Consider the following 22764-nt stretch of genomic DNA (forward strand, 5'->3'; position numbering starts at 1 on the left):
TGCATGCATATACATTAGCATATATGTATATGTACACGTACACACACACTACAACCTATGTATATATGTATAACCTATACATATACATATGTAGGTTGTAGTCATCCACTGAGGGTCTTTAAAGGAGTGGGTCATGTCTCCAAGGGTAAGTGAGAATTACTGTATTTCTAAGTTAAAAACAGGTACCTAAAGAATGAGGATGGGATTAAAAAGGACTTTTCTTTAAATAATTAAATAATTAAAAGCATTAATTAAATAATTAAAATATTAATAAATATTTCTTTAAATAATTAAAAGCATTAAATAGGTAACTTTGCAGGTTTGCCAAGTGCAGGCTCTGATTAAATACATTTATAAATTCTCCTTAGTACTCCTTACAATCCTTTGAGATTGTTGCTATTTATTATTTCCATTAAACAGTGAGGGACATATATGTATGTATATGCAGAATTTACAATAGAAACCAGGACGTAGAAATAACTGGTTTGTCTCGGGGAGTTACAGAAATGACGACACAGTTCTGAAGTGAGCAACACCTTGGCCATTAGCTGAGATCAGCTAAACAGTGCTTCCTGGGTGGCCTCTCTGTGCCAAGTTCATGCTGTGCAGAAGATTGATGAGCCCAATGCAAACGATGAACTCAGCCCCTCTCTAGTGGTCAAGATACTTATGAAGTTTGTGTTATAATGTAAACCAGAATAGAGGATATAAAATGATATATACAGCATAATCACAGTCAAGGGGAAAAATGCCCTTGAGTCAGAAAGAGCAATCCACATTTTCCCTCTGGGTAGCGGGGAAGGGCAAATGACCTGCCTATACTCAACTTCTATTGTGCTGTTTTATTTTTTACTTTTTAAATTGAATTTATTAGGGTAACATTGGTTTATAAAATTATATAGGTTTCTGGAGTACAATTCCGTGATACATCATCTGTACACTGTATTGTATGTTTACCACCCCAAGTCAAATCTCCTTCAATTACCATTGATCCCCCCTTTACCCGACTCTGCATCCCTCAGCCCTCAGCCCCCTTTTTTTGCTTAATCCCTTCATCTTTTTGACCCAGTCCCCCAACCCCCTTCCCCTCTGCCTGCTGTCAGGCTGTTCTCTATCTATGAGTCTTTCTATTTTGTTTGTTTGTTTGTTTGTTTTGTTCATTAGGTTGCCCATATGAGTAAAGTCATATGGTACTTGTCTTTCTCTGACTGGCTTATTTCACTTAGCACAATGCTGTCCAGGAATAATGAGGAAGAGGGAAATGAAAAGATTGAAGTAAATCAATAGTCAGTATTCAGCCTAGCTCTCCAGATAGACCTCAGGGTGGTGGGACCAGGGTTCTCAGTGTCTTTTACAGTTAAGGAGAGAGGGACCCGATGATATTAATGACTTGACCTTTGATCCTGAAAGTGGAGAAGACAGACTGACAGACAAACGTGCTGTCGCTCCCTTCCTCCTTGGTGAGCAGTGTGTCTACTTGGCTGTCAGTCTCTGTTAGGTAACACCATCCCTGAGACTAAGTTTAATCAATATGTTTTTTAATCCAATAATCAGGATTTTTATTGGGTTATTAAATTTTGGCTCACTGAGCCTGCTAATTTAAGAAGTGAAATGAATGTAGAAGTCAGCCTCTAACTAGCATTTTGAGAACCTATTTGAAGGGAAGCGGGTGAGACTGGTAACTTTTTTAGAGATTCTTTCCAAGGAAGTCATTATGGGTTTTTCTCTTTTATTTTAGCAGCATGACATTTGACAGCTCTTGTCCCCAGTGTTCCTTCTCAGCCAGTTTTCAGTGTTCAGTCTCAGTGAGTTGTAGGCAGGTACAAACCTTGCGGTGCTGGCAGCTGGTCGTGGGGTGCACTGGTAGCACCCTGAGCCACCTTGACCTTTCGCCGGACTTCTCCTCAACCCCTGTGGCCTTCATTGCTGCATACAGAGCGGTCTAACTCTGTTTCCTCTTTTATGACTCATTCCTGAGCCTTTCTGAAACATCCGCCAATGCCTAGATGCTGTCCCTGTGAAATATCTGGCAGCTGTGCCTGGCACCAGGGTGCCCTGCTGACGGTTCTGTGCCTGAGTGGCTCTGAATGAGTGGTGATGCCTTGTGACTAACACGGGGGTGGGAGGTGGTCAGGGGGCTTCATTTATTCTAAAAAGTATCCATTGACCTCATCTGTTATGAGGAGAAATTGTAATCAATTGTTAAGAGCTATACAATCTCAGTCCTTAATAAAACCACACATTGTGTGTTAGAGCTGACTATTTTGATGGGCATTATCAGGTATGACACAGGAGCATTTATTTCATTTTGTTTACTCTCAGTGACATTTAATTTGATATGAAAATATCATATAAATATGAAGCATATGTATATATGAAGAGTGTGTGTCTGTATATATGCATGTGTGTGTATATATATATATATATATATATATATATATATATATATGAAAAAACCTATATAGTTTGTTTGCCAGACGTGGTGAGCTTCGCTTTTCCCCTGAGAGTGGTTTTGTGGTTGTTTCTCCAGTGATAGTACATGTGGCATGTATCCTATTGAAAGCAAATCATAAGCAGACTGTCATCTTGGAGCTATCTGAATGTCTTCAATACAGGGTGCTGTGAGGAGGTGATGGAGAGGCTAACTAATGAGTTTTTCTGTGTATATTACTGTGCAAAGGATTTATTCTGTGGATTGTTGCCAGATGCAAAGCTCTTCAGGGCCAGGCAGGGATGCCCACCACCCTGGTTCAGCCACACCCACGTGACGGACCAGCAAATGCACGCTGGACAAAAATGAGCTCTCAGTGTCTGAGGGAGACCAAAGACTCCAGGCGCAGCTACTTTTCCTGGCTTACTCCGCCTACAGTTTACAGACCCTGTCCACATTCATCTTTTTCTTCTCACAACCATCTTATGAAACAAGAAGCATAGGGGTCATTATTCCCATTCCATAGATTTGCAGGATGAGTTTCAGAAATGCAAAATCATTTGCCCAAATTTTACACACTTCTTGAACCTATGGTCTTAAAACCAGGTTCCCCTAATAGCAAGTGTGATGAGGTTCTCACCTTGAGGTGGTTACCTGTTCAGAAAGTTTCCAAAGGCAAAGTCATTGTGCCTCCCTAAACTCCCAGATCATTCCTCCTTTCATTTCATATTTAATTAGGATGTGCTGTGTGGCAATCTGATTTCTAAGTACCAGAAGGAAAGTGGTAAGTGTGTTGCCAAGAATTCAAGTGCAGTGATACAATAGACAGTATCTGAATGGCCCCTGTGGGCGAGGTGTTCAGAAAAGCTCTGCTTTCAGTGACATTTGAGCTCTGAATGTTGTGGAGTCAGGCAGAGGTGGAGTGGATGAAATTTCTGGGAAGAGAGACAAGCAGGGCCAAATCCAAAGGGCCAGAAGAGGCAATGACTTTGGTAGGCTAAAGCAAGGTAAAGCTATTCAGAGTTGTTGGATCACAGTGGTTATGGACAGAAGAATGGATTTGATCAGTGAAATGGGCTCAAAATCTCATGAGGTGTTGTGAACCAGGCTTCAGGTTTTATTTTAATTAAAACAGTAAGCCATTAGAGGTTATTAAACCTAACCTAAATTTCATATTAAATAGTTACATTTGGTTGAGATGTAAAGACAGGGTTATAAGGGGTGAGATTAGAGGAAGAACACCAATTAGAAAATTTCTACCATAATTTAGGCAAGAGATTCTTATGGAGACGTGGATGGATTTGGGATGGTGTGTGTGTCTGTGCTTAGTACATCCAACAGGATTTACTGGTGGATTGAATGTGGACAGTGAAAGCAATCAAGGGCAGCTCATATATATTTTAGCTGAGCAACTGCAGGTGGTGATATGAACAAAACTGGGAGAAGCAAGCTGGGAGACACTGAGGGAGATCATGTGTGGTCATTTGGGTACATCAAGTGTGGGACCCCATCACATGGGATATGCCCAGAAGAGAATTAGAAGAATGAATAGTTCCTGTCAATGAGTAAGAATGGAAGTACACTGTGTTGATGGCCTCACTGTCGTGGGGCCAGTTGATGCTGTCCAAAGAGAAAAACTATGCAATAATAATTTTACCACTGATGTGGTGGCAATATAGAAGCTATTTCCAATGCTAAGAGTTTCTCCTGAGACACATCATTATTTAAAGGGAGAGCAGAAATTGGCGGAGACGGCCTAGGGATCAAGTGTTATGGAAATACCCAGGGTCAGATGTTCAGAAAAGGTGAAAGTTTGGAATTTTATCGACCACATAAGGACTTGCTGCCTTCATTTTTTCATAGACTCAATTAAAGTTGGGTAATTAAAAATTATGTGTTGGTTGAGTCACCTGGGTTTTATATTAGTACGAACACAAATCTAACCAATTACAAATGACATTTGTCAAAACACTGTAGAAACAAGCCAATCAGAATGGTTATAAATAGACTGATGAGGTCCTTGAATATGCAAAGAGAAATGATGAACACACTGGGACAACGCTGTTCTCATAACCAGAAATCATTTCTAAATTAAAAAGCAATTAAATATTTTATCACTGCTATTTGAATGTTTGTGGCTTGATTTTCATAGCTACAATAATCCTAAGAAAATAATTAAGGGACCTAATGATCCATTATCACAATCCAGTAAATCAATTGGCCTTCAGTGAGAGTATGTATAGATACGTATGGGGAAAAAAAGTTATCCTATTTGGAAAAACAAAGAAGAAGAGAAAGGAACTTCTCTTAATTGTCCAGCCTAATCAGAGCTCTAGGCCTTAGGAAATGAGGGGGTAACTGTTACCATTACTTATTTCAGGGCTGTCAGAGCTCCTTTAGGGTGTGACTGTCCTAGAAAATACCCAATTTAAAGCCCCGTGTTTTCCCAGAGCTTGTGTGATGGCTTCAGGAGACATGTTTGGCTTCTCCCTTTAACACTGGCATTACTGTCAGCCTTGGGACTGTTTAGGAAAATTATAAAGGGCTGTATCCTGTAGTGAGAGGACAGCAGGGAGAATTATAAGGTCATTTGGGGACAAGGAAGAGTGACATTCTCTGAGAGAGCAGATCGGCTGACTTCTGACCAGTGTAAAAACCCAGAGTCACTGGGTCCCAGAGTCTTTGTGTTTTCCAGGCCGGGTGTCACCTCTTCAGTGGCCTTCACACCTCCTCAGGGCATTCCTGCGCTGTGCTATGGGAGAAAGGGGTTGGCTGGCCTCCGTATTCCAGGTGGAGAGATGGAGGCTGTGCCTGCACAATTGGTGGGTCCAACATTACCAGGACTCAGGCTCTGTTGACCTACGTGCTTATCACCTTACATATCTCTGTGGGATGGTTTTTTCTTTATTTCATCAAATCCAACATATAAACTTACTTTGGAAATATAACCCAGTTTGAATGACCTGTCTGTGGTATAATAATCTTCACTCAAATGTAACGTGTCAGAAGATGGGATAATAGACACACCCACACTTACTTGCTCTTGCCTTTGATATTAGGCTTGGATAACTCTGCCGAAATGCAGAGCCATAGACTATTCTACAGTTATTTTTTTTGTTTTCCATGTACTTTCGGAGCTCACACAGCCTGAGGTGAGGCTGGGGAGAGTGGGTGCTAGCTAAGACTTTCAAATGAATGAATATGTGTGGAACGCACATTGGAACTTAAGTTTTGTCAAATTCTCAGTGACAACAAAAATGAAATGAAGGGACAGCATCTCTTCAGCCAAAACTTCCCTTCCAAGAGTCTTTTCCCCTCTTATTAGAAAGAAATACGCAGCACGCTTTATTTCCTTGGACAAGTTCAAAGCAAGGAGACTTGAACTTTCAATAGGACTTTGGTGAGGACTTTGGAGACTTTGTTGAATTCACGGCAACCTACTCACCACAAGAAGGGGCCTTATCACATGGGCAAAGATTATGGACGTTGAAGCCATATGTCTTGGGTTCAAATCCTGGGTCATCCTCTTAATAGTTTGATGACCTTTGGTTAGTTATTTACCTTTCTATCTCATGTGTAGGATGAATTGAACACCAGCACCTGATTCACAGGGCTCTTGGGAGGGCAGAGTATGTAGTGATGGGCAGAAGAGCACTATATATCATCTCCATCCACCATTGTGGAATATTTTCCCCAGATATATCTTCCCGGTTACTCTTTTAATGTGCGCTGCTGTCAAACACTGTCTGATTTCTTGTTCTTGCTGTTGCATTGCTCTTCCACATACCAGCCACTTTTGGATGTCGTGACAACTCCAGATCACTGAGTGCTTCCTACAGTTTATCTTTTGGGTCTGGTTGAACTCGCTTTGCTTATCTCCAAAGAGTAGGCAGTGTGATTCAGGCAAAACTTGAAAAAATTAGAGTCAGACCCAAAGTGTTCCCTAAAATGCCATTAAATTTCCTCTGTTGATAGTGAAAATTATCATTGAGATCCAAGTATACTTAAAACTCTGCTGTGAATTCTGAATTTTGCTGGTTTGGAGGCAGCATAAATATGTGGTTTTTAATAGCTTGTTTCTTTTCAGAATGTTTTACATATATGCAAATATAAAGAGAAACAGTAAATTAGTAGATATAAAAAACTTAATTTTTCCATTCCACTTTTCTATTTTTTTACTTAAAAATCTCAATGTCTTTAACTTTGTTAAGTGTCCTGTAAGTCGAGGATGATAAGGTTCCTCTCACTTCTCACTCACATCGCTTTCACATCATTTCATCTGCTTGACTCTGGGCGCAGAATTCCAAGCAAATGAGCCATTGTCATTACACTCACCCCAGACTGAACTGTGAATTCTCATAACACTAGCACAACCTTTTATGGGATAAATATGGTTTGCTGTTTTTCAGTTGGTTTTATAAAACCAAGATTTACTACCAATAAACTAAAGTATGTTTCATTAAAAAAGTGTGATGATGAAAACCTCCTATTAATTTTTTGTCAACTGCTTTCTATTTTGGAAGTAAATTTATTGTCCTATTATGTTTTTCTTCAAGCTAAATTGCAAAGGTAGTTTATTTTTGTATGACTGGAGTTACTTTATCGGTGGTGGAAAGAAGGCAGTCCATAATTACGCATGGCCCTCAGTCCAGAGCCAGCCAAAGGGATGGATGGAAATTAGTGTCATATAATAGATTAGACAGACTTGAGCTATTGATGTCTACCCAGTTGTCAAGTCACGTATGTGGTCATGTCCCACAGGTGTATGGTGCACCTCCCATTACTAAGTAGCTGGTTTCCCACCCTTCTGCCATTCCTATTGTCACTGGCTATTTCAGCTCTCAATATCTGACTGCTCATTGCCTGCAAGTGTCTCTACCCCAGTCTCCTAGTCATCCACTCTCCATTCTGGGCCTTACTGTGCCCCCAAAGAGATCTGTCTCAAATACTAATCTCACCAGGCCAACTTCTTGCTTAACCTCTGACCATGACTTCTGTTTAGATCATGAACAAAGTCTAGACTCTTTGGCATGGTTCATGGGGTCAGACCTGAGCTGCATGCCAACCTGTAAAGCCACATTCCTCTTCATCTCTATCCCGGTACTTTTAGTTTCTCAATATGCTTTCTTTCCATTCCAGGACTTTGCATAGGCTAATTCCCTTTCTTTTCATGTACTCCCAACCCTGCATTCACTGATCAGTTCTTTCCCAATCCAGCTCAAACCTTGATTCATCCCCATCTACATCTGGACCAAGTTCCCTTTCAATATGCCCCAAACCACGGAGTGTATCCCTCTGAGAGATCTATTTTATCTATGCGTCTTTTATATTTACAGAGACCAGCTCAGATGTTTGGCAGAACCTGGAGCTAAATTTATTCCCCTGATGACATCAAAATTATGTGTGTGTTTGTGTGTGTGCACATTTGTGTATAATTCATGTGCCTGTACATATGCCTGTAGTAGTTTTCTGTGGCTACTGTAATGTATTACCACAGTCTTGGTGACTTAAAGTGAACAGAATTTCGTCTCTTACAGCTCTAGAAGCCAGGAGCTAAAATCAAGGAGCCTGGGCTGTGCTCCCTCTCTCCCTTCTGGGGGAGCATCTGTTCTTTGCCTCTTGGAGAGTCTGGTGGCTGAGACTCTCCTGGACTCGGGACTGCACCACTGCAGTCACTGCCTCTGTGATCCTATTAACTTCCCCACTGTGTGTGTCAAACCTCCCACTGCCACCCTTTGTGAGGATGCCTGCCATTAGATATGGGGCCTGCCTGTATAATCTAGGCTGGTTTCCTCATCTCAAGATCCTTAATCACATCTGTGAAGCCCTTTTTGCCTACAGGTAACATTCACAGGTACCAGGGAATAGGATGTGAGTATCTTTTGTAGGGGGTCATTATTCAGCCTGCCACTATGGGCCACCACCAGACATATACAATGTGTGTTTCTGGACACTACTCAGAGCCATAGAGCCAAATAATTGACTTCAGATTCCTTCACGGCAATTTAGGTAAAGTTGCAAGATTTGGCAATTCATCGTCAGCTCTGTCTAATCATCTATCAGAAGAGCTGCTGAGAACACCTGGAAAGGGGTGGGAGAGACTGAGTGAAGTGGCCTTCCATTTATTGTAAAATATAACAAAACACCCATTTTTAGTGAAAGTATCTTAAACATTATTGGTATCATAAAATGACCAGCTCCACCCTGACTTGTGTGGATCAATTGGTTGGGTGTCCTGCAAAACAGAAAGTCATCAGTTCAATTCCCAGTCAGGGCACATGTCTGGGTTTTAGGTTAAGTCTTGGTCAGGTGGGGTGTGTACAAGAGGCAACCAATTGATGTTTCTCTCCCTCTCTTTCTCCTTCCCTTTTCCCCTTTCTAAAAATGAATGAATAAAATACCAGCTGTTATTCTCATACTTAATACTGTTGGACTTGTTTCCTAGACAGAGTTCATTTTCATCAAAGAGTTTTGTAAAGATAATATTCTAAGACTTGCCCCTGGCATGTAAATAAATTAAGTATACTACAGAACAGAGAAAAATGTTTGAAGAAATAAATGGCAAAAGCACAAATTGCTGTTTAATGTTAAATTATGTATTTGCTTTAATAAGTTTAAGCAGATATTACTAAAATAATGAGAATGTTAAATATTAACTGAGAAATGAATATATCGATAACATTCATTAAGTCCACACTTAACACTGGAATATTATAAATAATGTGTCTTGAACAGAAGTATATCATCTTGTTACACATTTTATTTAAAATAAAAGAGAAATGTAACTGCCCAAATGTACACCAGAAGACAAATTTTAATGTTCATTTCTCTTAGCTGCAAGCAAAAATTTATGGAAATAATACTGATAAGGCTCATAAAAGGGTTTTTAATATATTTTGTGATGTGACAAATAGCTCAATATGTTCTGAAGTTGGAAGTAAAGCTAATCTTTGTAGTGGTAAGACATATCTCAGGAAGCAAGTGTTTATAACACAAATAATAAATAAATTCTGAATGGTCCAGTGAGTATAAAACAATTCCTCAGTAAACATCTATAATCTGAGCTTTATAAGTACTCCAGTTATTCTAGCACACATTCTAACCCAGAACTGCCAAGGAAATCAGGTATGAAGTGTTGTTTGTTTCAGAAAAATAGAAAATATTGATGGAAGAACTAAAAACAAACACCCATTTATTTCCGTCTCTGTTGGCTATTAAGCTGACAGTTTGTACAGAATGTTTTCATTAGGATAAAGAATAATAGGACCAAGACTGATGACCCTCACTATAAGTCACCTTCCACTTCAAGAAAGTGAACTCTAACGCACAAAATCACAAATAGGACAGTCCTCTTGAAGATGTAAAAGTATCTTTTTAACATCTGTACAATGAAATTCTAAGCTGGACAAAGAACTATAGGGTTTCTGCCTCTTCATTCATGTCCACGCAGAAGTTGCTGGAGTCAGTCCCTTCATTTGTACATTTGTTTCATGTTGCTTTACTGCTTTGTCTGACCTGTGGGATGCAGCCCCCTGTGTGAGCCCTTTCACTGTATATGCAAATGAAATCTTATCACCTGGCTAGGAAACTCACTCTTGTGTTCGGGTCAGACTTGTTTCTCTTCATTTTCCCCATGGTTCTAGAATGGGGCAGCCAGCAGTAAGTGCTCTGTGCCAGAAGAAAGCGTTGGTAAGGACCATTCTACAGATACAGCTTTGTGAAGACATTTCTGAGAAAGCCTTCCTTATGTCAGTCAAGTTGTTCATTTGCAGAGTTGGTCAAGGTCCTACAAAGTATCCCATGCCAATATCTATCTTTTTTCTCCCTCCCTCCCATCTTTCCTCCCTTTCTTCCTTCTCTTCCTTAATTATTTAGCAAGACCTTATATCTTTGTCCCATAAAATCTTCAGTCTTCAGCACAGTTCAGTCTGCTACTTCTCACCACATCTGTAACCAGCTGCTCCTTTTGGGGAGCCCCTTTGCATGTGCACATGATTGTTATATCAGCTAAAAATAAAATGTCTAATTTTAGCTTCTAGAAAATATCACAATTTCTGTTGAACATTACTGATAATACAATGTTTGAAAGGCATCGTCTATGTAATTGTATGCTCTAAAAAAAGAGAAGATATGGCATTAGAAGTGATCATTTTCCCATCAAACGCTTTTGGGAAATACTAAGTTAGGTGAGTCCGTGAGAAGTCAACACTTTCATCCCATGCTTGATGGACTTCTAATTGGTTGGGTGTCATCCTGCAAAGCAAAAAGTTGCCAGTTCGATTCTTTAGAAAATTTGTGTTGAAAATAGTCTTCCTCTGGTAATTGAACATTTTCATTATATTTAGGCTAACAGATTGGACTGTAAGCCACTTTTCATAACCAATCCATTTGGATCCATGAAAGTGATTTCTTTGAATCCAGGAGCATCTCACCTTCCTGCTGGCCTTACCTTCCAGCATCACTCATTAATGGCAACATTTTTGTGGTACAACAGTTGTTTGAAGCCTCAGTGTCTGACAATTATCATTGAAAATTATTCCAAACATTATCCTTTAGTATTGGTCTCCTTTCTGATGCATTTTTTTCCATAAAATCATCCCAGTGGTGCATATCCATATTCAGGAATAGAGTTATTACAATCCATTCTACATTATTTCGATTTCTCCACTTGCAGGTCCATTCCAAGCCCTTTAAATTGCTTATCAGACACACCTGGTCTCTTAAAAAAGTAACTTGTCAAATACGTTTTTTGGAATCTCAGGATTCTAGAGGTGCTCATGTATTTTCTGTGTTATAAATGTTTTAATTCTACTATTTAAAGTGGGATTTATACCAATGTGGAACATATATATAATTATAAATACATTGGAAATCTTTAGTGAATTAATTTATATTATGATGTTACCTGGATTACTTGGTTTATTGTGGAGCATGGGAGAGTGTTTGATGTCATTTCTGATTATATTCCAAAGCAACTGAATTTCAAAGGTGGCCTTATATATTACTACTTTATTTATATAATCAGTATTATTTCAAAAGTAGGCAACAGGGCAAAATGTAGAAATAATTGAATACTGAGAGCACTGTGACTCAGCAGTCACTTGTCCTCACCTTTTTTTTTAATGATTTAATGATCATCTTGCACTTGAAACATGACTTTAGTAAATGCCACATTTACCTTATTTGTGCACAAGAATTTGTGCACAAGAGATTGTGCGTAAGAATTTACTTAAACCAGTGTACTGCTAAAAAAATTAAGTATGGATATCTCTAGTCCTTCCTGTCCCTCTTCATAGAGGGACACCCCCATTCTTTGTCTTCACACTTTGAGGCACAGTCAGGTGTTTAGATGAGGAATCGTTTTGGGGTGTTCGCGGCAGAAATGCAGCACTTGGTGGGCTCATCCGCCACTCAAAGTCCCCACAGTCTCCGTGCCCTTTGCATGTGGGAGGTCCTCTGGGGACACCTTGGAGCTGATTCCAAAGTTGTGTGTATAAGGTGTTCTGTATTCAGTCATTTAGTATTCAATAATTGTCTATTGAGCTCTTGTGTATGAAACACTGTTCTAGATTCTGAGGAGACATAAGTGAACCAAGAGGAAAAGATGCTGCCCAAATGTAACTTGCCTCCCTTTGGGGATTGAGGAACCGGTTGTGGTTTTGCATACTTAGTTATAAAGGCTTCTTTGGTGGGATAACACATGAGCAAAGACATGCAGGGCCCATGAGTGTTAGCTCAGTGGGTATCTGGGAGAACAGTGTTCCAGGAAGTGGGACTGGCTGTCGCGCGGGCAGACTGGAACACGTCTGCGTGGTCTGAGGATCCATGTCTCCTGAAACAGAGTGTCGGGGTGTGGGGTTCTAGAAATGAGACAGACAGAAAGTGGCTGGATGTGGCCGAGCATTGCAGATGGCTTGGTTCGTACTCCAGATCAATTGGGGTGTGGATGGGGCTGGCGGGCTGTGGCAGAAAAGGGACGGATGGCACCTCAAGATTCATTTTTGAAAGCAGAACATTGTTGCTACATAGAAGAACTGGCTTTTCATATACAAGATGTTTAATTTCACAAAACCAACCCAAGAGTCTTACATTATACCTTGGCCACACAATTGTTGACTCTATAGTTTCATTAGATGAATCCTTTCCTCTCTAAAATCAATACTAGGATCATGGATGAATCCAGAGACTTCAAAAATGAATATACTGTATACAGGGGAATCAATACTTTTCATGATTAATGAATATTTACTGACTCTAAACTTAGGCAATAGCTCTAAACTTAGGCACGCACCATTTTCTGTGATTTGGTTATATATTTTTCTAAGTTATGAGGAAATAAAGAAACCATGACAATCAGTAATGAGAGGCGTGTGCTTTGAATTTCAGTGACTGAAGCGTGGTTCAGAGCATAGGCTTTGGGTCCAAGTTACAGTTCAAATCTTGGTGCCCCCACTTTCTAATTTTTGGCTTTTGCTGAGTTTGTTAGCCAATGTTCTCATCCAAAGTTATTATCGTATCTCCCACATAATATTATAGAAATGTAAATTGGATAAATGTATAGATAGTGCTTTAGCACTCTAGCTAACACCTGAAAAAAGTTTCATAAATTATTAAGAGTAATTTGCCTAACATCTGGCAGCTGATTTGTAGCAGAGCGATGACCCTACTTGTGTGGTATCGCTTGTCAACCTCAGACTCCTACTTCTATATCATACCCTCTGTACGAATTCGAATTGTGTTCCCCCAAAACCCATGTCACCCGGATTCTCACAATGTGACCTTTTTTGGAAATAGTGTCTTTGCAGATACAATTAGTAAAGATAAAGGCATACTGGACTAGGGTCGGGCTTTAATTTATAGCCCAGTGTCCTCATAGGAAGGAGGGCATTGAGGCAAACAGAGACACACTGATATACCATGTGACAACGGAGGCAAAGATTGGAGAGAGGCTAAAACCAGGGAATGCAGAGGATTGCCCACAACCCCCGGAGGCTAAGACAGAAGCACGGGCGGATTCTCCCTCACAGATTCCAGAAGAAACCAAACCTGTGGACACTCTGATTTTAGACTTCTAGCCTTGGCAACTGAGAGAGAACAGGTTTCTACTGTTTAAAGCCAGTCAGTATGCGGTACTTTCTTATGACAGCCCTAGGAATGTAATATACTACCTACTGAATTAAAAAAACAGCCCTCATTTAAAAACACCCAATTAAAAAAAAAAGGCCCAATGAGCATTTAACAAATTGGGAGTTCCATTGTGCAGATTTTGAAGTAAGTTTGATTTGATAATATTATGAGGAAGAAAATCTTTGGGGTTTAAAATAAGCTCTGGCTGGTGTTGCTCAGTTGGTTGGAATGTGGTCCCATAGACCAAAAGGTTTTGGGTTTGATTCCTGGTCAGGACACACACCCAGGTTGCAGGTTCAATATCCAGTCAGGGTGCTTAGGAGAAGTTGAAATTGCTCTTTCTCTCACCACACTCCCTCTCTCTTCCTCTCTAAACGAAATGAAAATATATCCTTGGGGTGAAGATAAATAAATAAAGATTTATAAATGACAATAATATATGTTTATGAGACTCTCTAAGCTTATGATTTACGATGTCTCTAGTTTTGGAGGATATTAGTATAATGAGAATTTTAAAAAGGTACTTAGATGATATAAAACCTCCTCCCAATTCTCTGATTCTCAGGGGTCACTGTAAGAATGACATGACTTGCCCATGTTTGACATGGGCATAAATTCAAGTGTGTGGAGAATTACTATTAAATATGAACAAGTACATGTACTACCCACTATGAAGGAAAGGTGGAGAGAAAGGTTGGACAGCTCTTTCCAAAGTGACAGAAGTCACTTCATGTCCCTCAGTGCACACAGCATGCCATCTCAGGTGCCACTTGGTTTACACCTGTCACAGGTGGCCCAGAAAGGTCATTAGCGACGATGTCTTAGGCTCAAGGATAACTAGATTGACACTTTATTCAAGTTACATAAAATTCACAGTTATTTCAAGTTCCAGCAAATTTGTATTTGCTTCCATGTTGAACAAAGGTATGGCCTCACACTCCCTGGCAATTTGTTTATAATTGCCCTGACAATTTAACATTCCCTAGCGTTTCACAGAAATACATGACATAAGAATATGAATGCAAACATGTAAAAAAAAAGCCCTCAGGTGGTTGTTAATTTTGGGCACTGTGTAATTAAACTAGTTTTTTAAAAAATGTTATCTCTTGCCAGTATCTAATTAGCAAAGCCATCTGCTGGAAGCGTGGTGGCCCATCTGCCTAAGAATGTTGTTCTCTTCCTTTTTATGAAAAGTATCTGCCTTTGCTGGTCCCTGTCTAATTAACTTCTCTCACTGCAGAATATGATATACACAGCTTTGTTTATATACTTCTGAGAGCTGTGGACTTAAATGTATGTAACACATTCATAAAAAGAGCCAATCATTTTTCTTTCCCACCTCTGATTTACTCTTAAGACTTCAGCCTGTCATAACCTGAGTGTGGGTATGTGCATGCCAGTGGGGCTTGCTCTGTGTAACGAAACACAAGGAGCTTCCTTACACCCTCAAGGTTTCTGCAGGTAAAAAATGACTTTCAGCGAACCCACTCCATCTCCTTGTAGGTCTGTCTGTAACACTGTCACTTCCGGAAAGTTGATGAAGTAGTATGCTCCAGTCTATCCCTGGATCCGAGATGAACAGGGCTACTGTACAATGAACATGAGCACTGTTGCATTCTCATGATCTTGTCTAGACTGATGGGAGGCCAGCTTATTTTGTTATAAGCTAATGTCCAATGCGTACCAATGTTATCCATATGTCAGTTGTTCCTTCCATCGATCATTATCTAGCACAAAGCCTTGCACTTGCTAGCTACCCACTGAATATTTATTGCATGAAAGAGAATGAATGTGTGTGCATAAAGGGAAAGTTTTGTAAGTAGTTGAAGAGCACAGATGTTATTTGTATGTATTTACAAACCAAAAAAAATGCACCACAAACAGGAATCTTCCTGTTTTTAAAAAAATAGGTGTTTCAACTCTTTGCCTACTGAGTACAGCCAAATAATGGCAATATTACTGCTACATGTCTGCTGTTTAAAAGCATAATTAAGAATAAATGCAGAATGGAATAGGGAATTGATTCTTTTTCTCTACTGGGCTCTGGTGCAATGGAAAAAGATGGGAGATGGCAAAAATTAAAGATTAAAACAACCCAGAGCCCCAGGAAATTAGATCATTAGTGTTGCATTAGATCTGGAATGTAGAAGGAAGAATGCGTTCCTTTCTGTTTTGACTGTCATAAAGCCAGGCGTGGGTAGGTAGGAGAGATGATTTCAGAAACTGGTAGTGGGATTTGCTCCAAAATTATGATACATGAAAGGATAACCAAGAATCTCCAGTACAAATAGAGTGAGAAGGCTTGATTTAAAGTTTTAACTGATTAGAACCAATCTTGTGGAATAAAAAAAGTTATGACCAAAAAGTTATGACATAACCTAATTTTATACAAAATAAGGAGTAACTTTGAGAACTAAAATCTCCTACAGGAGACTTCCATTGACATTCATATTCCTCTCCACAGAAAATGGGGTTCTTAATATGCTTTTCCTCACAATAGTCAAATGGGTAAAGTGTGCCTCACTGAGGGAATAACAGACACCATGGGGTTAATCTGAAAGCCCCAATTTTAGGCCAATCTGGAAAGGACATGTTGTCCCACTACATTTTTTTTTTTCAAATTCTGTAACATCTCATAATATCTGCTCAGCCCTATAATAGGTTTTTCAATTCTGCTGTTAGTATAATTTCCCTTCATCCCATCCTTTATTCAGGTAGAAAGTGAGTCAGCAGAAAAAGCTATATAATCAGGGTCTTTAATTCTGGATTTGAATATTGTTGGAAAGCTGGTGACACTCTAATGAAAATACCCAGGAAAGTACATTTTGATACTTTTACAAACTGTCTTCAGAAGGATCTGTAAGATTTGCCCAGTTTTCTATTGGTCCCATAAACTTGTTTGAGCAGTTGCTCTTTCTTAGTCAACTGAATAAAGTAATGAAATACTTAAAAAAATATTTCACATTCTTTTTCCTATTCCCTTCCCCCCTTTCAATCACTGGCTGATATTTATCTGAAAAATGCAAAGGATAATTGGGAATTAGATGGACCTGGGGAGCTGTTCATTTGCCATTTCAGCAGAAGAATCTGAGCCATTTTATGCATTTAATAAATATTCGTCTTGTAACCCTGGGACTAACCTTGCTCCTTGTAGCTCTTGTGTTTACTGAAGAAAGTGTTACTATTCAACTTTCAAAAAAATCGCTAGACCACAGAGGGTCATTATAAAATACCTCTTCCTTTCAAACATTTCATTGTGTAGAAATTAATTTTTCTCTGTGATGTATAACACTAAATCCTCTTGGTGGTACAAAATTGCAGTTATAATAAGGTCTACTTTGCTATAAGAATATATCATAATGGATCAATTCTGTTTTGAGTTTAAGTAAGGGTAAAAGCATGGATATCTTTATTTAAATAAAAACGAGTGGGCTTTTATAGAGAGATCTAAGAAAGGAAACATGGACTGAGAATGGCAGCAATGCATTTATTTTATCTGTGCTTCATGGAGATAGACGGTTATGAAACTGTTTGTGAAGCTCTTATCTCTTCTCTGGAAGTGCCATCACTTTTCATGAAAATATTTGTCATCGTACCATGGAATTCGAGTCATTTGTTTGCATGAGATGCTGATTAACTGTGACTTTATTGTTGCCATTAAACCTTATGAACAGGAAAACATCACAGAAAGAATTAAATTCTCTCATCAGATGTTGACACTGACAAACATCTCCAAGCCTGTAGGAGGGAAAACAGTTGTAGTTTTGTTTCTGTTTGAAAGACACCCTAGTGTTCTCTCTAGAATGCTTTTCTTATAGACTCAGGTTTGCCAAGTTACATAAGTTATACACGATGCAGTGTTTCATGTTTTAATCTTTGTTATGTTGCATTCTTTGGAGGATAAGTAGAAATTATTAGATAATGCTGTTGGAATGACTTTGTTATTCTCCTAAGTTTTGGAGAGTTAGGAGAAAAATCTTTCTGGAAGTAAGAGTGAAGTCATTATGCTTCATAATATTAGACATTAGTTTATTTTTGGCTAACTTAGTTTATTATTTAACGTTAGCCCAAATTAACAAAAAAATTCCCTTGTTTAAATTTTTTTCTGACGATGATTTAGCCAGTTCTTCAGAAATCCTGAATTCTTCAGAAATTTACTCTAAAATAAGATAGGACATAACTGTAATAATGTGTACAGCTGGAGAACACATCTTTACCCCATAATAGTCCACATTCCATACAGTAATAGAAACGACAGACAACTTACATGGGTAGATTTGTTCAAACAATGATTCCCAGTCTCAGCATAGAGATCACTGATGTCTGCAGGCATCATTTCCTCCTGTGAAGTGAGCTCTGTCTGTTATGTTAACTAATCACAGGCTCCATTTGTGAGGTAGCCTCCCATGTGTAAGTACCCACATCCAATTGATCAGCATGGGTTAGGTTTGGAAAGTCCGGGAAAAAATGTTTAACAGTCAGGGCTCCAAATATTTAGTCAGAGCTAATAACAGGATGAACATTACTGGTGTTGGGGTTGGGGGAACAGTAGATGTGCTTCCTGCAAGAGCTACTTGTTTCATTGACTGTTCACCACTTAATATATGTATCTTGGCAGTCATAATAAGCAAGATCATTCTTGTTGCATTATCTATGAATATTGGTAGATGACATATTATTAAAATAAAGCGTAAATGTCTAAATGAGTATTTGGACCTTTCTGCAGCCAGGCTTCTCTGAATCACGCTCCAGGTTTATTCTGTGACATCACTGAAGTGATGGTTTCTGTAATTGTGCACCGGTCGCCACCTCATTAGACGTGCGTCTCTCACAGTGACCACACCTAACTATCGAGTGATTACTGCTTCAACGCAGTACTTAGCTGGGGAATCCCTTAAAATTCTTTCCTTCTAAAGCCCACTCTCAGCCCATGTGACTGAATTTTATGTACTGAGTTTAAATTCTATATTAGTTTGAAAATATTGGTGTATGGTGCACCCACATTTTCTAACCTGGTCACTGGTGTCTCATTTTTTTCCCTTTTTATTCAATCAGAACCATAATAATTGCTGTCATTTTGGTCTTTCCCACAGGCTGTGGAGTGGGAGTGTGATGAAGTGACCAAGAAGGCCTGTTACAGTAAGGGCAAATCGGAGGTAAGGAGGGCACGGCCGGGTGCTCGTCAGCTCTCTGAAGGATGAACTGTAAGGCATGTGGATGTGCAGGCTATTCCTGATGACGGTGCTATGTAAAAAAACAAAACAAGATTTTAAATAAATATCCAGTAAATTCTCGAGGTTTTTATCATTAAATTAGCTTCCAAAAGGGGATTTAGAACATAAGAGCAGATCTAATTGTACTCTCAGTCTTTAGACTAAGCTATGAAATTAATTAGTTATGATATCATTTGGAATAATATAGGCCTGAATTTTTAAAATAATATTTTAATCTTCTCTGATTGTGCCTCAGAGCTAACTCCAGAAAAGTAACTATATTATATCTAAAATAATGACATAAAAATGACTTGAGATTTTCTCATAATTTGTCTTAATACATTTTTAAAATCAGCACTCTTGCCACAAGAAAATCTGCACACACGCCTCCCCCTCCCAAGGTCCTAAGGAAAGAACAGACAATATCCTGGACATGCGTGTCCTGAGCAACTGTGTCCATGGCTGCAGAACTTTCACACAGTTGGCAGGCCTGAAAAGAGGCGTACGACAGTCAGAAACTCTTGTGGTCCCGAGAGAATGACACTGGGTCACCTAGAGGAAATTCTGCCACTGGCTCTGAGGCTCATTATGTCTCATTCTGAGAGATCATCTTACTTTGTTGGAGCGAGGGCTATCCAGCTTGAATCACACTTTGGGTAGCAGAAGAAAGTCGCTTCCCAAAGAGCAGCAAAGAGGGCTCTGTACCGAAGGTGGTCCATGGACAAAAGACAGGGCAAATGGAGGTCACTGGGAATGCGTCCTCACACCATCCGTATTTGTAAAAGACTGTCCTGCACTTAATTTTACCCACTTCACTTCCTGTCTCTCCCTTTAAACTCAACAGTTTTGAGGGTCAGACACATAAGTAAGTCTCAGAACACTAAGCCCTTGCATTTCCCAAAGCTGAATAAAGAACTAAGAAGAAGGAAGAGGAGGAAGAAGAAAATACAGTCTTAGTGAGGGAAGCACTCGGAGACAAAGAAAAAGAAAAGCTATTGATCAAAAGATCTCTAACCTCCGAAATTGCCTCTGAAATAAATCACGGGAGGAACAAAGACACAAGGAAATTAAAGGTAGCCCCAGGTTACGAAGAATCAGAACACTGTCTCCTAAAATACCCCTGCAAATAAATAAGTGCGTAATAAATTTATAACCTTCCTGACGTTGTCTGGATTTTGTATAAGCCTTTTGAAAAGATGCTTTCTTTCTCCACCCTATAATATTTACACATCTTAACATGGCAGATGGGTTGTTGTGCTTTTGCGCCTCACTCGCCAGAGCACAGGGATTCTTCAGATAAGACCACCGAGCTGAGGGATGTGGGGCTGGGGTGGAAAAAATCGCCTTGCTCTGTAGTAGCGAGATTCCCTGAGGGAAGAGCCTGGACCTTTCTTTCCATGGTTCTAAGGCCAGCATCCTCCCCTTTGCCTGATGACATGGGTGCCTTCCAGGTTCCCAGGGCACTGTCTGATGAACCTCATTCTTATTCAGCATTTATTTTGCATCTGGTCCTTTCTTAATGTGGCATTGGACACAGGACCCCTCTGATGAGAGCCCGAGCCCAGCTCCTGCGGCACAGAAGGGGAGGAAGCCCCAGTGAAAAGCCGCAGCTCGGCCAGGCACCACCTGCCCACTGGCTGAGCCCTGAACTCGGAGTTCCGACACCCCAAGTTTCGCTCTTCGGACCAAACCCAAAAACATTCTCGGGGTCAATTTGACTAACGTGTCACATCAGTCGGGGGAGGGCGGGGGAGTGAACATCAGATTTTTCTTTGCAGCCATGACTTGAGAAAGGAGAATTCAACTGTTTCACATCTTTCTTTGTGCGGTAGTATTGTGAGGATTGACAAAGAATAACAAAGTTTCCCTTCTCCCTAAAATAAAAAGAACAGTGCAAAATGTGACATCTCAAAAATGAGAACAATGCCAGCCATTTTGAGTGAAGTGGGCTTTCTTGGATGCCAAGAGAATTGGCCTGTGCTGTTCCACACAATGCGTTTTACAGCAGAGCCAGGGATGTGGAGAGAGAGTGAGGGGCGGGGTGAGGGGCGAGCTGCTGGCGCCCACTCGCCGCCCTGGTGAGAACCTGCCTCGGCCGCCTGCAGAGCTGGGGAGAGAAAAGATGACACATTTCCTCCCGTTTCCCTGGGAACGGATCGCTGGGACTGAACCAACGTCGTTGCCTACGTAGTCCATTCTGGTGACAAGTGAGAGAGTCAGGGGGAAGAAAAATGCCACCAGACCTTTGATTTGGGCCCCTTTAGAAAAGAAGTGAGGTGCTGAAACGGCTAATTCTTCCTGAGGGTTGAGCTCTATTTGATTTACACAATTTCCAGTGCACTTTGGAGAGAGGGGGGTGACTTTGTGGCAATGGCTTAAACATTCCGTGTAGTAAAGGGGGGAAAATGAGTGTTTGTGAATTCCAAAAACTTTTATAATAAAATCTGTTGTATTTAGTCCTGTTTGAATGCCATTATAGAATTCGGCTTTGAGAACTATTTAAATTTCTTTTACACAAATATTATTTTAAACATAAAGAGTTGATTCTCTGGTGATCTAACAAGCGCTCCTTGTCTGTGTGGGGTTACTGTGTCGGAGCCAGAGCCTCTCCCACCGTGACCTTTAGGAACCTGACAAAGGAAGCACAACTGCCTATTAAGGGGATGAAAGAGCTACTTTGTGTGTATGTTGCACTTTGTAATTTTCAAAAGTTTCTTGTTCCCGATTTCATCTCAGTACTTTTAACACCAAGTTCCTAGAATGATTTTGTGGTCAGTGGGAGAGTTTCGATGCGCATCCAGGGCTCTGTGTGTTGCCCCTCCTGTGTCCCGTGGTCCTGCTCCCAAGTCGTCAAACTGGGCAAGAAGAGAGTGAAACTTCACTTGAGCGAGAGAAGAAAACATGACACCACCCTGCCTCGGGGTCTGGTGGCCTCAGGGTTGAAACTTGAGGTCTTCACCTAAATTTCCTGTATTTGGAAAGCTATCACCTAATCAGTTCTGCCTTTATCCTACATAATTACTTCAAAACTGAGGATTCTTTAGGTTTGATTATATACACTAAATATTTTTTGCGGGGGCAACTTTGCCCAGAAAGTCCCCCCCAATCCGCCACGGATGAAAGTAAACACCACCAAGACATGACCTGGTTGGGGAGGAAAGGTGGCCAGTTTCTCAGAGGAGAAAGGCCAAGAGCCCCTTCCTCAAGGGGCTTTAATTGGGTTTGTTTTGCACAAGAATACAGGTAAGGATCAAACAATAGATAGCATTCAAAGAACTATGAAGGCTTATTCTCAGTCAGGGTCAGATAGCTAATGAGCCATAAAACTCTGAGGAACAAACTTCTTGCTTGGACCCTTATCATTTAAATGAGAGCATTCTAAACAGAACAGGCTTCACAGGATTTTTACATATTCTTTCTTAGGCCTGATCACCCAGGGAACCCGACCTTTTCAGCACAAGGCTGCACCGCCTTCCCCATCATAGGTTTTTAGGCTTAAGTGGATTAGAGCCAGGAAGTGCTTCTCCCAAACAGAAATGGGGACTCAGGCTATGTCAGAATAGCCGGGTGGGCGAGGGTCCATCACTCGCTCTTTGTTGCAGCCCCCCGAGTCCTTCCATGATGGCCTCCCAAGTGGTCATGTCTGGCTTAGGTTGCCCCTCTCTGTGTGAGGAGTCTTACCCATCATTGACTTCTGACTATGCTTTGGGAGCAGGGAGGAAGCTGAGGCAGCATTTGCTCCCAGAGACAAGGTTTGTCTCCTGTGGCTCACATTCTAGAGGTCACTGACTCATCTTTAGCCATGGGGGGTAGTCATAATTCCTGAAACCAGGCAGAGCAGTTCCCAACAATTTTTGTATATGGAGATTCTCAAACAAGTTTCCCGTGGAGTTATTGGTTGCATGATATAAATATACAAATTACATTTTGATTTATTAATTCACCATGCATTATATAACATAATGCAGTTTTAATATACATGTATGTACATAG

The 22764-nt window shown here is 40.2% G+C and overlaps 1 protein-coding gene across 2 annotated transcripts in view; it reads left to right on the forward strand.

The window, feature by feature from the left end:
- The window catches only part of SEMA5A (semaphorin 5A), a 440583-nt gene that overhangs the window by 261988 nt on the left and 155831 nt on the right, over positions 1–22764 (forward strand). For both annotated transcript variants that reach the window (XM_053657221.1, XM_053657222.1), the window contains one exon: positions 18652–18714. In XM_053657221.1, coding sequence (XP_053513196.1) covers positions 18652–18714 — 63 coding nt within the window. The remainder of the gene's footprint in view (positions 1–18651; positions 18715–22764) is intronic.

Source organism: Artibeus jamaicensis, unplaced genomic scaffold (genome assembly GCF_021234435.1).
Source record: "Artibeus jamaicensis isolate MK-2021 breed Jamaican fruit bat unplaced genomic scaffold, CSHL_Jam_final scaffold_369, whole genome shotgun sequence".
Classification (NCBI taxonomy): domain Eukaryota; kingdom Metazoa; phylum Chordata; class Mammalia; order Chiroptera; family Phyllostomidae; genus Artibeus; species Artibeus jamaicensis.